The sequence below is a fragment of the Entelurus aequoreus genome, linkage group LG16 (assembly GCF_033978785.1).
Source record: "Entelurus aequoreus isolate RoL-2023_Sb linkage group LG16, RoL_Eaeq_v1.1, whole genome shotgun sequence".
Classification (NCBI taxonomy): Eukaryota; Metazoa; Chordata; class Actinopteri; order Syngnathiformes; family Syngnathidae; genus Entelurus; species Entelurus aequoreus.
The window spans coordinates 31834646-31847722 of NC_084746.1; the positions used below are offsets into that span (position 1 = coordinate 31834646).

At 37.1% G+C, this 13077-nt stretch overlaps 1 protein-coding gene across 2 annotated transcripts in view; it reads left to right on the forward strand.

Moving 5' to 3' along the window:
• LOC133630847 (5'-AMP-activated protein kinase subunit gamma-2-like) overlaps nucleotides 1-13077 on the forward strand; it is a 48557-nt gene that overhangs the window by 18588 nt on the left and 16892 nt on the right. The window contains exons 1-3 of one of the 2 annotated variants that reach the window (XM_062022648.1): nucleotides 8643-8892; nucleotides 8976-9027; nucleotides 11273-11379. In XM_062022648.1, coding sequence (XP_061878632.1) covers nucleotides 8997-9027; nucleotides 11273-11379 — 138 coding nt within the window. In that variant the 5' untranslated portion in view covers nucleotides 8643-8892; nucleotides 8976-8996. Of the gene's footprint in view, nucleotides 1-8642; nucleotides 8893-8975; nucleotides 9028-11272; nucleotides 11380-13077 lie in introns of those variants that run through there. The other variant, XM_062022647.1, reaches the window with a different exon arrangement.

A 13077-nucleotide genomic window follows, 5' to 3' on the forward strand; every position in this document is an offset into this window, starting at 1 on the left:
TATCTGTTGGCTTTTGGATATAGTATAGGCCCCTACTAATGTTTCAAAAAAACCCTGCGAATGGCAAAATACACAAAAAATAGACCCTAAAAGGTCCTATTTTTAATACTCTAAACCAGGGGTGTCAAACTCATTTTCGCTCAGGGGCCACATGGAGGAAAGTCTATTCCCAAGTGGGCTGGACTGGTAAAATCATGGCATAACTTAAAAATAAAGACAACTTCACTTTGTTTTCTTTGTTTAAAAATACAACAAGCACATTCTGAAAAAGGTACAAACCATAATGCTTTTTTTGTTTTTTTTACACTTACATGTTGCAGTTAATAGTATTCGATCTTCATTTGTCGTTATTAGAGATGTCCGATGATATCGGCAGGCCGATATTATCGGCCAATAAATGCTTTAAAATGTAATATCGGAAATTATCGGTATCGTTTTTTTATTATCGGTATCGGTTTTTTTTTTTTTTTTTTTTTTTTTTTTAAATTAAATCAACATAAAAAACACAAGATACACTTACAATTAGTGCACCAACCCAAAAAACCTCCCTCCCCCATTTACACTCATTCACACTCATTCACACAAAAGGGTTGTTTCTTTCTGTTATTAATATTCTGGTTCCTACATTATATATCAATATATATCAATACAGTCCGTAAGTACACATGATTGTGCGTGCTGCTGGTCCACTAATAGTTCTAACCTTTAACAGTTAATTGTACTCATTTTCATCAATTACTAGTTTCTATGTAACTGTTTTTATATTGTTTTACTTTCTTTTTTATTCAAGAAAATGTTTTTAAATTATTTATCTCATTTTATTTTTTTATTTTTTTTAAAAATGACTTTATCTTCACCATACCTGGTTGTCCAAATTATGCATAATAATGTGTTAATTCCACGACTGTATATATCGGTATCGGTAATTAAGAGTTGGACAATATCGGAATATCGGATATCGGCAAAAAAGCCATTATCGGACATCCCTAGTCGTTGTCTATACTTTGATGTGATAATGTCACATCAAAGGTGGAATTGAGTCTGGCAGAGTTTTAAAATGCTTATATTGCTGTTATTTTTTTATCTTTAGAATATTAAATAAATAATATCAAAATCAAATTACAGAATATTATTAATGTAATGTACTCATTTTCCTCAACTGATGTAGTAACATGTGGTTTATTCTGTACATACAGTGCAGGCCAAAAATTTGCACAGACCTTCTCATTCAATGAGTTTTCTTTATTTTCATGACTACCCGGTATTTACATTGTAGATTGTCACTGAAGGCATCAAAACTATGAATGAACACTTTTGGGGTTATGTACTTAACATAAAAAGGTGAAATAACATGTTTTATATTTTAGTTTCTTCAAAATAGCCACCCTTTGCTATGATTACTGCTTTGCACACTCTTGGCATTCTCTCGATGAGCTTCAAGAAGTAGTCACCTGAAAGGGTTTTCACTTCACAGGTGTGCTTGAGGCTCATCAAGAGAATGCCAAGAGTGTGCAAAGCAGTAATCAGAGCAACGGGTGGCTATTTTGAAGAAACAAGAATATAAAACATGTTTTCAGTTATTTCACCTTTTTTTGTTAAGTACATAACTCCACATGTGTTCATTCATAGTTGTGATGCCTTCAGTGACAATCTACAATGTAAATAGTCATGAAAATAAAGAAAATACATTGAATGAGAAGGTGTGTCCAAACGTTTGGCCTGTACTGTATGTAGCATCATCTACAACAAAAAAATTTAATTTGGACTCATTTCATTAATCATGAAATGAAGAAAATCATAATATGAAGTTAGAAGCGGATACAAATTATTTCAGCATATTGATGTGCACCCAGAAAATGTGTCCCCAGTCATAAGTACAAGACGAAATGTACAGATTATCAAAAGCATTTATTTGTTTACAAAATGTCACAGGTTACATTACCAACAACATATTTGACAATCAAGGCATGAACGTAACAATCGACATGTTCTATCATTACTATCACAAGTAAGCAGCGCAAGTACGTACCGTCCAAACACGGAAGTGTTGCCTCTATTTTAACACGGCACATAGCCCCACCCATAGACATCTTATAAGTAGACGCAGCATTGGCTACTGTGATGTGAGAAATTCGGCTGCCATCTTGGAGTGGTGATGAGGAGCCGGCGAGCAGCCTAAACTGACAGTTGACAGGTAGAAAACAAAGATGCCGGGCTGGTGTTCAGCGTTTTCCTGCTCAAATGAGCGGACTGTTGAAAATAGGAATCGGGGGATTACTTTTCACAAGTAAGATTTAACATTAACGTACTATTGGTTGTATTTTGTGAAAAGAATATTACCACAGAGTTGAGAAGGAGCAAAGATCTTCAATAGTACTGAAATCGTAGCCGCTAGCAAACAAGAATTATGACCATAATAGAATTGCTTGTCAATGAAATTAATTACATTTAAAAATGTCATACTTGAATAACATAACATGAAAAACAAAATTCACCAGCCGCCACTGATTATGATGCATTCTCATTTTAGGCAAAGTATAAGACAGTACTTTCTTAAAAGTATAATTGTAACCAGGAATAAGTCTTCAAGTAACAATATTCAAATACTAACATTGTTGGGTAAGACAGAATGAGGTTGTTTTTTAATCCAATGAAACCGATTGGTGGTTTTAGTTGATATAAAGACTTTCAGGTGTTTATATATGTTTATGTTTAAGTATTTGGCAGAGGATTTTATCCAAAGCGACATACATAAAAAATACATATAAAACAATCACTGTAAACATTATCATTTAAGGGAAGAATGTAATACAAAATATCAATACAAAGTGTCAGGACAGAATAAACTCTCTGCTGCTGCAGCAACAGAGATACAGTCTATAGGTTCCTAAGACATATAGATATCTAATGTATTCATATATTTTTTATGTAGGATATACACATGTATATGTAACCTAATCATATAGTTTCTTCAATTTAAAAATACCTGACCGTTTTTTTCCCCTTTCTCTGGGATTATATTCCCAGTTTTAATCTTGGACGTCTGGTCATTTATAGCATATAAGAATATTCTATTACTGTTAAGCAAACTATAAATAATAAAACACGCCAAAACATGTGTCCTTTATCATAGTTACACGTATGACAGAAAAACGCGTGAAAATCAGTGGTATTCAGTGAGGTAAAATGAATTAAATGCACTGACAGTTCATTGCTCCTGCCATATGAATTGCACTGAGATCACCACTCCAAGATGGCGGCCCCGCGTCTCGTCAGCGCCAGTAGGCAGTAGCGGTCGATGCTGAGTCTACTTATAAGATGTCTATGGCTCCACCCCCTCTAGGCTCTCATGGGGAGGGGGGATGCAAAGAATTGCTATTGCGACATCCAATGGACACATTTAGAACTGCAGTTTCTTCCATTCAAAAATGTCATCTTATTTTTATACTTTTTTATACTACTCATCTTGCGGGCCAGATTAAACCCGTTTGTGGGCCTGATCCGCGGATATCCCAGCTCTAAAACATATAACATGCCTCTCACAGGTATTAGGCACATTTTACATGCATACAGTACTGCTCTTACGAAATGTGCATTTACACATTATCACATCTTGTCAAAGCTTCTTCCTGTGGGAAAATATTGAGTGAATTGACTTATGAGACAGCGCCGAGTGCTGTATTCAATCAAAACTGCAGCATCCTTTTCCCCCTGCAGATAGCGCCATCAAAACATTTTCTCTTTAAAGTAAAGTAGTGAATCTACTGTATGGGTGATGAAGCAAATGGGTTTAATAATTACAGTGGTACCTCAATTTTCTGAAGCCCCACTTTTTGTAGGATTTGTTTTTTGATGAAAATGTTGGTAAAATGTGACCAGTTTTTTGTCTTGATTACTAGAGAGTCAAACATTGCGCCTTACAAACTACTATGTTTGCCCACATCCATTATGCGGAATTGAGGGCCTGAATAAAGAATTCCGTGTGTTGGTGACTCAGTCGTTTTACTTTTTTATTAAGTATTACTGCAAAATAACATTTGCAAGTGCCAGCACTTTGATAAAGAAGGTGAGAAATCAAGATAAAACATAGTACTTATATCTCAAGCCTTTTTCTTCACTCGTACTCTGCTCATCGCTTCAATAATGGGAAACATTATTGTTTATTTATCCATTTAATTTGTCATGTATATCTATTTTGCATTATTTTCTGTATGCACAACATAATTATACTCTCTTAAAAAGTGTTTGTGGTATTATTTTGTATGTCCGAAACGGATTAATTGGATTTGTGTTATTTTTAATGGGACAAATTGCTTCGGATATCGTATGAGTCTGTCTTTGTCTGACCTTTTGGAATGGATTAATAGCGTTAACCGAGATATCACTGCTTCTCATTAATGATAAATTAATTTTACTTTCAGAATATGGGGGGGAAGCTTCTTCAGGCGCCACATTTTGGACACCCCTAAATTAAACTGTTTTTATATGCATGTGGTAGAGCATTTGTACATTATTTCAAGACGAATGCAATATCTCAGACTGTATTAAAGTGGACTAACAAGTATACAGAGCTCCCGTCACACTACAGTCATGATAGCACAGAAGATTTGCGAGGTCTCTGCTTTTTTAATGAATAATTACCTGACTCTGTGTCTGATGTAATGGATGCTACATTGGATGGCTAATCAATATTTTATCTCCAATGTTGCGTATCGCTGATATCAACACTCAACGACTGGTGATAGTGATTGAGAGCCAGCACTTACAGCCTGCTCTGTACTCCTCTCCTGACTCCATTTTTTATGTGTTTGCCCAATCCAATGTTAAAAGCAATCAATGTAATGGATCATGAACCACTGGAGTTTACTATGAATCCGAGGAGGGGCTATATGCTTCCTGCGCCAGGGCAAGATTTATAAAACTTGGCAAAAGAAGCGCTGTGTCACCATTGCAGCATCCCTGAGCAGAGCAGGTCGGCAGCCTTCATTGCTGCTGCAGTGGCCCTGCTGCAAACAAAGGGTAATCTTGTGACAAAACACACTGCTCATACAACAATGCCCCATACTATTTTACTTGTTCTACATTTTGTTATGTGAAAGCCTTACTCCAAAATGGAATTTATTTTTGTCCTCAAAATTCTACTCACAATACCCCATAATGACAACGTAAAAAGTATTTTTTTAAATTTTGCAATTGTTTTAAAAAAAAAATAACATGTACATAAGTATTCACAGCCTTTGCGTAATACTTTTTATTTTTTTAATTTTTTTATTAAGTCAACATAAAAAACACAAGATACACTTACAATTAGTGCACCAACCCAAAAACCTTCCCTCCGCCATGTACACTCATTCTCACTCATTCACACAAAAGGGTTGTTTCCTTCTGTTATTATTATTCTGGTTCTTACAATATATATCAATACAGTCTGCAAGGGATACAGTCCGTGAAGCACACAAGATTGTGTGTGCTGCTGGTCCACTAATAGTACTAACCTTTAACAGTTAATTTTACTCATTTTCATTAATTACTAGTTTCTATGTAACTTTTTTTTTATATTGTTTTACTTTCTTTTTTGTTCAAGAAAATGTTTTTTATTTATTTATTTTATTTCATTTAATTTTTTTAAATAAAGGACCTTATCTTCACCATACCAGGTTGTCAATGAAATTAGACTGTTAAAGGGTTCGTAAAACCAGGTCCAGTCCAGATTATGTCCAGGTCGGGCTCAGCAACACACACCTTCATTTATGTACACTCAAAATTAGGGAACACAACAACAGATTGCATATAATCTATAAACAAAATTACATTTTCAAAATAAGCATTTATGTACAGTCCAGATTATGTCCAGGTCGGACTCAGCAACGTTTTATGTACACTCAAATTAAGGAACTCAAACAACAGATTGCATATAACCTATAAACAAAATTACATTTTCAAAATAAGAATTTGAGGACTTCTCATCCTTTTTTTTAAATGTTTTTTTGGCATCATTATTGGTTTCAACCATATAATAAAATACTGAATAAATGTTTTAAAGAAAGTAATACTAAGAGAATATCTGTTTTTGGCCTTAAAAATAAACCTTTTACTGAGTACTGTAATTAAATGGACTAAATCATGACTGTCAATGAACTCTCCTAAAATACAGACCCTGTTTCCATATGAGTTGAGAAATTGTGTTAGATGTAAATATAAGCGGAATACAATGATTTGCAAATCATTTTCAATCCATATGCAGTTGAATATGCTACAAAGACAACATATTTGATGTTCAAACTGATAAACATTTTTTTTGTGTGCAAATAATCAACTTTAGAATTTGATGCCAGCCACACGTGACAAAGAATTTGGGAAAGGTGGCAACAAATACTGATAAAGTTGAGGAATGCTCATCAAACACTTATTTGGAACATCCCACAGGTGAACAGGCAAATTGGGAACAGGTGGGTGCCATGATTGGGTATAAAAGTAGATCCCATGAAATGCTCAGTCATTCACAAACAAGGATGGGGCGAGGGTCACCACTTTGTCAACAAATGTGTGAACAAATTGTTGAACAGTTTAAGAAAAACCTTTCTCAACCAGCCATTGCAAGGAATTTAGGGATTTCACCATCTACGGTCCGTAATATCATCAAAGGGTTCAGAGAATCTGGAGAAATCACTGCACGTAAGCAGCTAGCCCGTGACCTTCGATCCCTCAGGCTGTACTGCATCAACAAGCGACATCAGTGTGTAAAGGATATCACCACATGGGCTCAGGAACACTTCAGAAACCCACTGTCAGTAACTACAGTTGGTCGCTACATCTGTAAGTGCAAGTTAAAACTCTCCTATGCAAGGCGAAAACCGTTTATCAACAACACCCAGAAACGCCGTCGGCTTCGCTGGGCCTGAGCTCATCTAAGATGGACTGATACAAAGTGGAAAAGTGTTCTGTGGTCTGACGAGTCCACATTTCAAATTGTTTTGGGAAACTGTGCACGTCGTGTTCTCCGGACCAAAGAGGAAAAGAACCATCCGGATTGTTATAGGCGCAAAGTTGAAAAGCCAGCATCTGTGATGGTATGGGGGTGTATTAGTGCCCAAAACATGGGTAACTTACACATCTGTGAAGGCGCCATTAATGCTGAAAGGTACATACAGGTTTTGGAGCAACATATATTGCCATCCAAGCAACGTTAACATGGACGCCCCTGCTTATTTCAGCAAGACAATGTCAAGCCACGTGTTACATCAATGTGGTTTCATAGTAAAAGAGTGCGGGTACTAGACTGGCCTGCCTGTAGTCCAGACCTGTTTCCCATTGAAAATGTGTGGCGCATTATGAAGCCTAAAATACCACAACGGAGACCCCCGGACTGTTGAACAACTTAAGCTGTACATCAAGCAAGAATGGGCTCCTCAGTTCCCAAACGTTTACTGAGTGTTGTTAAAAGGAAGGCCATGTAACACAGTGGTGAACATGCCCTTTCCCAACTACTTTGGCACGTGTTGCAGCCATGAAATTCTAAGTAAAAAATAAAGTTTATGAGTTTGAACATCAAATATCTTGTCTTTGTAGTGCATTCAATTGAATATGGGTTGTAAAGGATTTGCAAATCATTGTATTCCGTTTATATTTACTGTACATCTAACACAATTTCCCAACTCATATGGAAACGGGGTTTGTAACAGAAACCATGTCAAGCTTCAGAAACAAACCAATCCTTAAACACATTTTTTCAACTTCCACCCAAAACGAAGACACAATATGACAATACCAAAACAAATGCAGGGTGGATTCAGACTCCTGACAACAAAATCGGCAATTATAAAAACATTCTCAAAAGTTTAATAATCATTCCACAAACAGTTAATGCCCAAAGGCCGATTAGTTGCAAGGGTCATTTTTAATGGTGGACATGTTTTTCAACAAATCTCGCTTAAATTTTTACAGACATGTTTGTCTATCCCCAAGAAGTATGTATCAAATTCCACACAGTGGGTGGGGGTTTTTTTACACTGCATTGAGCTGTGTGAGAAATTTCAAGTAAATCGGATTTATGGGCCCAAACTTCTAATAACAGCGCCATCGTGTGGTGTATTCGTCAAAAAAATAAAAATAGCAAGGGCAACAGAGTCCAGGTGCATGATGTGGCAAATGTGTGCAGCAGTCCAGCAGTAGAATAGTCAGCTATACACAGTCAAATGCACCTATTTGTTTTTATTATATTGTGTTTCTGTAGGCATGGTTATTGCTATGTGACGACACTTTGTTGTGAAAGTGGGTGTAGATTAAAACTTATTTTTAGCTGTCTTTAATTTTATTTTTTTTGGAAGAACTGAACTTCCAACGTTTCGTGGAATCAAACACTGATATCAGAGAATGATGTAGCAAGGCATCCCCAGCTTCTTGCTGCCTAGCAACAAGGGATTTCCTAATATGGCGACAGCACACAGGCCTCAATAGTGGAGGGGTGTGTCCACACGCCCTGGAGCTCCCTTCTTCTTTGCCGCAATGACCGGGACCATATTTTGCAATAGTGCACGTATGGTGATGTGTTTATGAGTTGGATCATTTGATCTGACGACGCTAAGCTGATTCGCTGACGCCGTTTTCGGGTTTAAGCTCCGCGCCGCTCCCCTGCAGCGTGCACTAAGTGGACCAGGACCGTTCCACTGTGGCTCGTAAAGGGGGCGTGTCCTCTCTGGAAATAACGTGCTGCTGGCTGCTGAACTTTCTGCTGCACAGCCAATAGGTTCGGTCAGTGTGTATATTTAGAGGAACCGGGGCGGTTTAGGACACTTTCGGCTCTAAAACACCGGTAGAGACGTCGTCTGGGCGTCTCAGAGGCGCCGTGGGGGCAGCTGGGAAAAGGCGTCAATTAGTGCCAAGTTTATTAGCGTACGTATCGTCGCTGCTCTGCCTTTTCGTTATTCTTCTGTGGTCTTGTCGCTACAAGCCCACCTTTTTTATTTGTCTTCCAGGTGTCTGGTTTATTCGAAGGTATGCTGGAGAAACTTGAAATAAACGACGATGGTGAGTGTTGACGCCATGTAATGTAAAAGTTGACGACAATTATTAGACTTAAAGTGTCTGCCACTTCCGGGTGGCGAACTGCTGCTTCGGCCATTAATCATACTTACTTGTCATACTTAAATACATAGATTCACATTTTTACCAAACGGCTAATGTAGTCGTACAGAAAGTCGTAAATTAAATGTTTAGCAAGTCCAAAAAGCCTCCTCACAGTATGTCAGCAAAGCTCTGATGTTTTCTTTAGGACAGGGGTGTCCAGACTTTTCAAACACCAAGGCCATTTTGATTTTATTTTTTGTAAAAAAAAAAAAAATACTAGAAATAAACAGCTAAAATGATGTACAAAGCAAACTATAACCTGCTACCCAAGAATGTCCAACAATTCATCTCAACTAAAGAGTAGAAATATAACCTTAGAGGAAAATCTAATTTAAAACATTTGTACGCTCGTACAACACAAAAAACCTTTAGCATATCAGTATGTGGAATTAGATTATGGAATGGATTAAGTAAAGAAGTTAAACAATGAACTGATATGATCCAGTTTAAGAGGTTGTTCAAATTAATGGTGCTTACAAAGAATAATAATTATGAGAAACACCGTCAACCTTTTGAAAATGGGATATTCTTCATCTCAGTATGTTTATCATGACTGACTTATTATGTATTACAAAAATTGCTGTATTAATCATTCACAGATGTCATTGTGCTACAAAAAGAAGTCAGTAAATGAACGTATGTATTCGTAAATGCTCTGAAGTGGGAAAGGGGTCGGATTAAATAAGCTTTGCTTCTTCCTACTCCTTTTCGGACATGATGCAAAGTGAAATGATATGAAAATGTGTGATGTATTTTGCTGTAAGTGTGTTCATGTTCGAAATAAACTAAAGAAAGAAAGAAACGTGTGTGTGTATATATAGACAAAACTATGCATCAGGTTTGTGTTGTAGGTTACAAAGCGTATCATTATTTGTGGCATTGTGATTTCTACTTTTTCTCATTACATTAAACATTTTACTGTTTTTTGGGTAGATTTTATATTGACAATATGCTGTGGGCCACACTTGTTTTTCTACTTAAAAAGCCTTATAGTCGAAGATCTTGCACAGTTTGTAACAGGAACTCTTACGGGCCAACTGCAAAAAAATGTTCATCAAAGATGGTCTTTATGACAAGGGTGTTCTTCTGTTTTTATTAATTGCAAAAAGTTAACCGTTTTTGTGATACAGTTTTTAAAGACTTATTGCAAAAAAAAACTAGTCAAATGTTTTCTATATGTCAGCAGAGATCAGATTTTATTTAGGACTTAGTGCAAAAACACTAGTCCAGAGGTGTCAAACTCGAGGCTCGGAAGCCACATCTGGCCCGCCAGATCATATTATGTGGCCCGTAAAAAAACCTGGAAATGTGTGGTAATAAGTCATTTCGTAATTTTTGCTAAATGTGTATGAATGAACTCAATATCATTATATGCAAAACGCTATTCCAAGCATTTGTTTAGCCTTTGAAAACCTTTAAAAAAACAATAACTGAACTTCAATACCTGCTTGTTACCTTAACTTCTGATTGCAAGTCACTTTTTCAAACAGTTTGTTGGCATACAATATGATGATGAATAAATGAAATGGGCGATTGTGTAATATCATGTGGCGACTATACATTTATATGGTTTTGCATTGTAACACTGATGTGGGCCATGATGAAAATTAGTTTGACACCACTGCTCACTAGTCGGACATCTTTTATGTGACAGGAACTCTTGTTGTTTTTAAGGAAGTACTGCACAAATGTTTATAATAGTTTGTCAGGGAGCACGTTGCTGTTTTAAAGACCAACTGCATAAAACACTCGTCAAAGATTGATATAACAGAGCACTTTTGTGTTTTCAAAGACCTACAGTAAAATAAAAAAAACCTCAGCTACTTAAAAATGTAAAAAGTGTATTGAGAAGAAGTTGCAAAAATGTTCAGTCCAAATTTTTTGAATTTTCTGCTCTGAAGCCAGTCCCTGTCCGACATTAGCACGCGGGCTGTCGGTTTCAGAGTTATGTTTTAAGGTGTAGCCTAATGTTGATGTGTTTCTTTCCTCTCCCTCTATCTTCTACATCTCAATGTTCAGAAGGAGAGAGCAGTAAAGTGGTAGCAAGTGCGCCAGAAACTTAATGGTTGTTCAGTGTGTTGCTTCCAAGTGCTCATTATCTTTTCCCTGTACTCAAGTGTTTTCCTGCTCTTCTTTCCCCTTACAGTTGCTGAACCTGAGAGTGATATTTACATGCGATTTATGAAATCCCACAAGTGCTATGACATCGTCCCTACAAGCTCCAAGCTGGTCGTGTTCGACACGGCGCTCCAAGTGAGTCGTAATTGTCTTCATGTGTAAGATGTAAGATTGCTTTTTACTCTCACCAGAAGGTACACCATATTTACGAGTACGAGACAAGATCTTAACATTCATTTTAAGCAAGAGTGGCATGTGGGGACAATTCTAAGGGCCCTTGACTGGCAGGTGTTTGGGCTCAATTCCTGACAGTGCCCCCTGATTTTAAGAAAACTACAAAGACAAGGTATATGTGATTGGGCAAGAAAACATTATTAAAAATTGCCTGTGCCACAAAACAACTACGTGCACTTTGAAGTATTTTATAGATTTGCATTCCTATAGATCACACATTAGCTTTTAACTGTTAGACTTAGACTTCCTTTGTTGTCATTCAAATTTGAACTTTACAGTACAAAAGAACGCAATTTTGTTGCATTGACTCGTTGTCGTGCAGGATAAAAGAGCAATAAGGTGCAGGTATACATAGATTACTGTACAGATAAATATATTGCACTTTTGCATATGGTAAATGGCAATGGTAAATGGGTCGTACTTGTAGAGCGCTTTTCTACCTTTTTTAAGGAACTCAAAGCGCTTTGACACTATTTTCCACATTCACCCATTCACACACACACATTCACACACTGATGGCGGGAGCTGCCATGCACGGCGCTAACCAAGTCGTTATATTCCAGCGAGTTAATCCGTTTTGGGGGGAAATTGAGGGGATTATTATGATGCGTTCAAGAGTCTTATGGCCTGAGGGAAGAAGCTGTTACAGAACCTGGTGGTTCTGCTGCCGAGGCTGCGGAACCTCTTTCCAGAGTCCAGCAGTGAAAACAGTCCTTGGTGGGGGTTGGAGATGTCTCCTGTTTCCGCAAATAAAAAATAAAATTAAGTTGAAATACAGTAAATATAATTAAATATATTTTGGGGAGCTGCGTGGGTTCTTCTGATGGTGTGTCAAGTGTATCGATGATTCGGCTGTATATTGTCTTATCTCTGGGCTGCTTGCAGTGGCATCTTGCTACTGGCGGAAGCAGTCCAGAGTGCCTGGAAATACCTGCCAACATTTGCATTTCAAAATATTGAAAAACTCCTGGCAAAATGAGTAAATATAAGAGATTTTTATTTTCACTACAAATCGCTGTTAAATCAAAATACCTTTACGGCCAGGACTTAAACTCATGTTATTTGCATCACTACTACCCCATCCACTCAAATATTGCACAAATGAAAACAAAAACAATTCTGGGGTTTTTCACGGACGAAGCTTATAGCTGAAACATTTTGCAAACTCGTTCATGTCGTTTTTTCCTCAATGTTACAAAAAGTATGAGCAAGTGTGAGCAGCTTCCTGCTTTTCTTTAGGACTACAAGTCTCCTGATATTTACACAAAGTTTGGATTTTGCCTATTCTGTCTTCATGTCCATCTATCCATTGTTGATTTGGTTGAATGATGTAATATGAAACTCAAGCGCGTAGTGTGCACAAAGCACATGATGTCAACACCAAATCCGTCTTTGACTGCCAGATGGGTATGCTTTTGACTAATCAATGAATAATACAAAACATCTGTGTTATTTCTGCCCGCGAGACCTCTTTTCTCTTACAGGGTTATACAATAGGTTATATTAGGCCTGGGCAATTATTTTCACTCGGGGAGCCAAATTTAGAGAAAAAATGTGTCTGGCGGCCGGTATATCTGTTTTAGGAACACTAATAAAAAA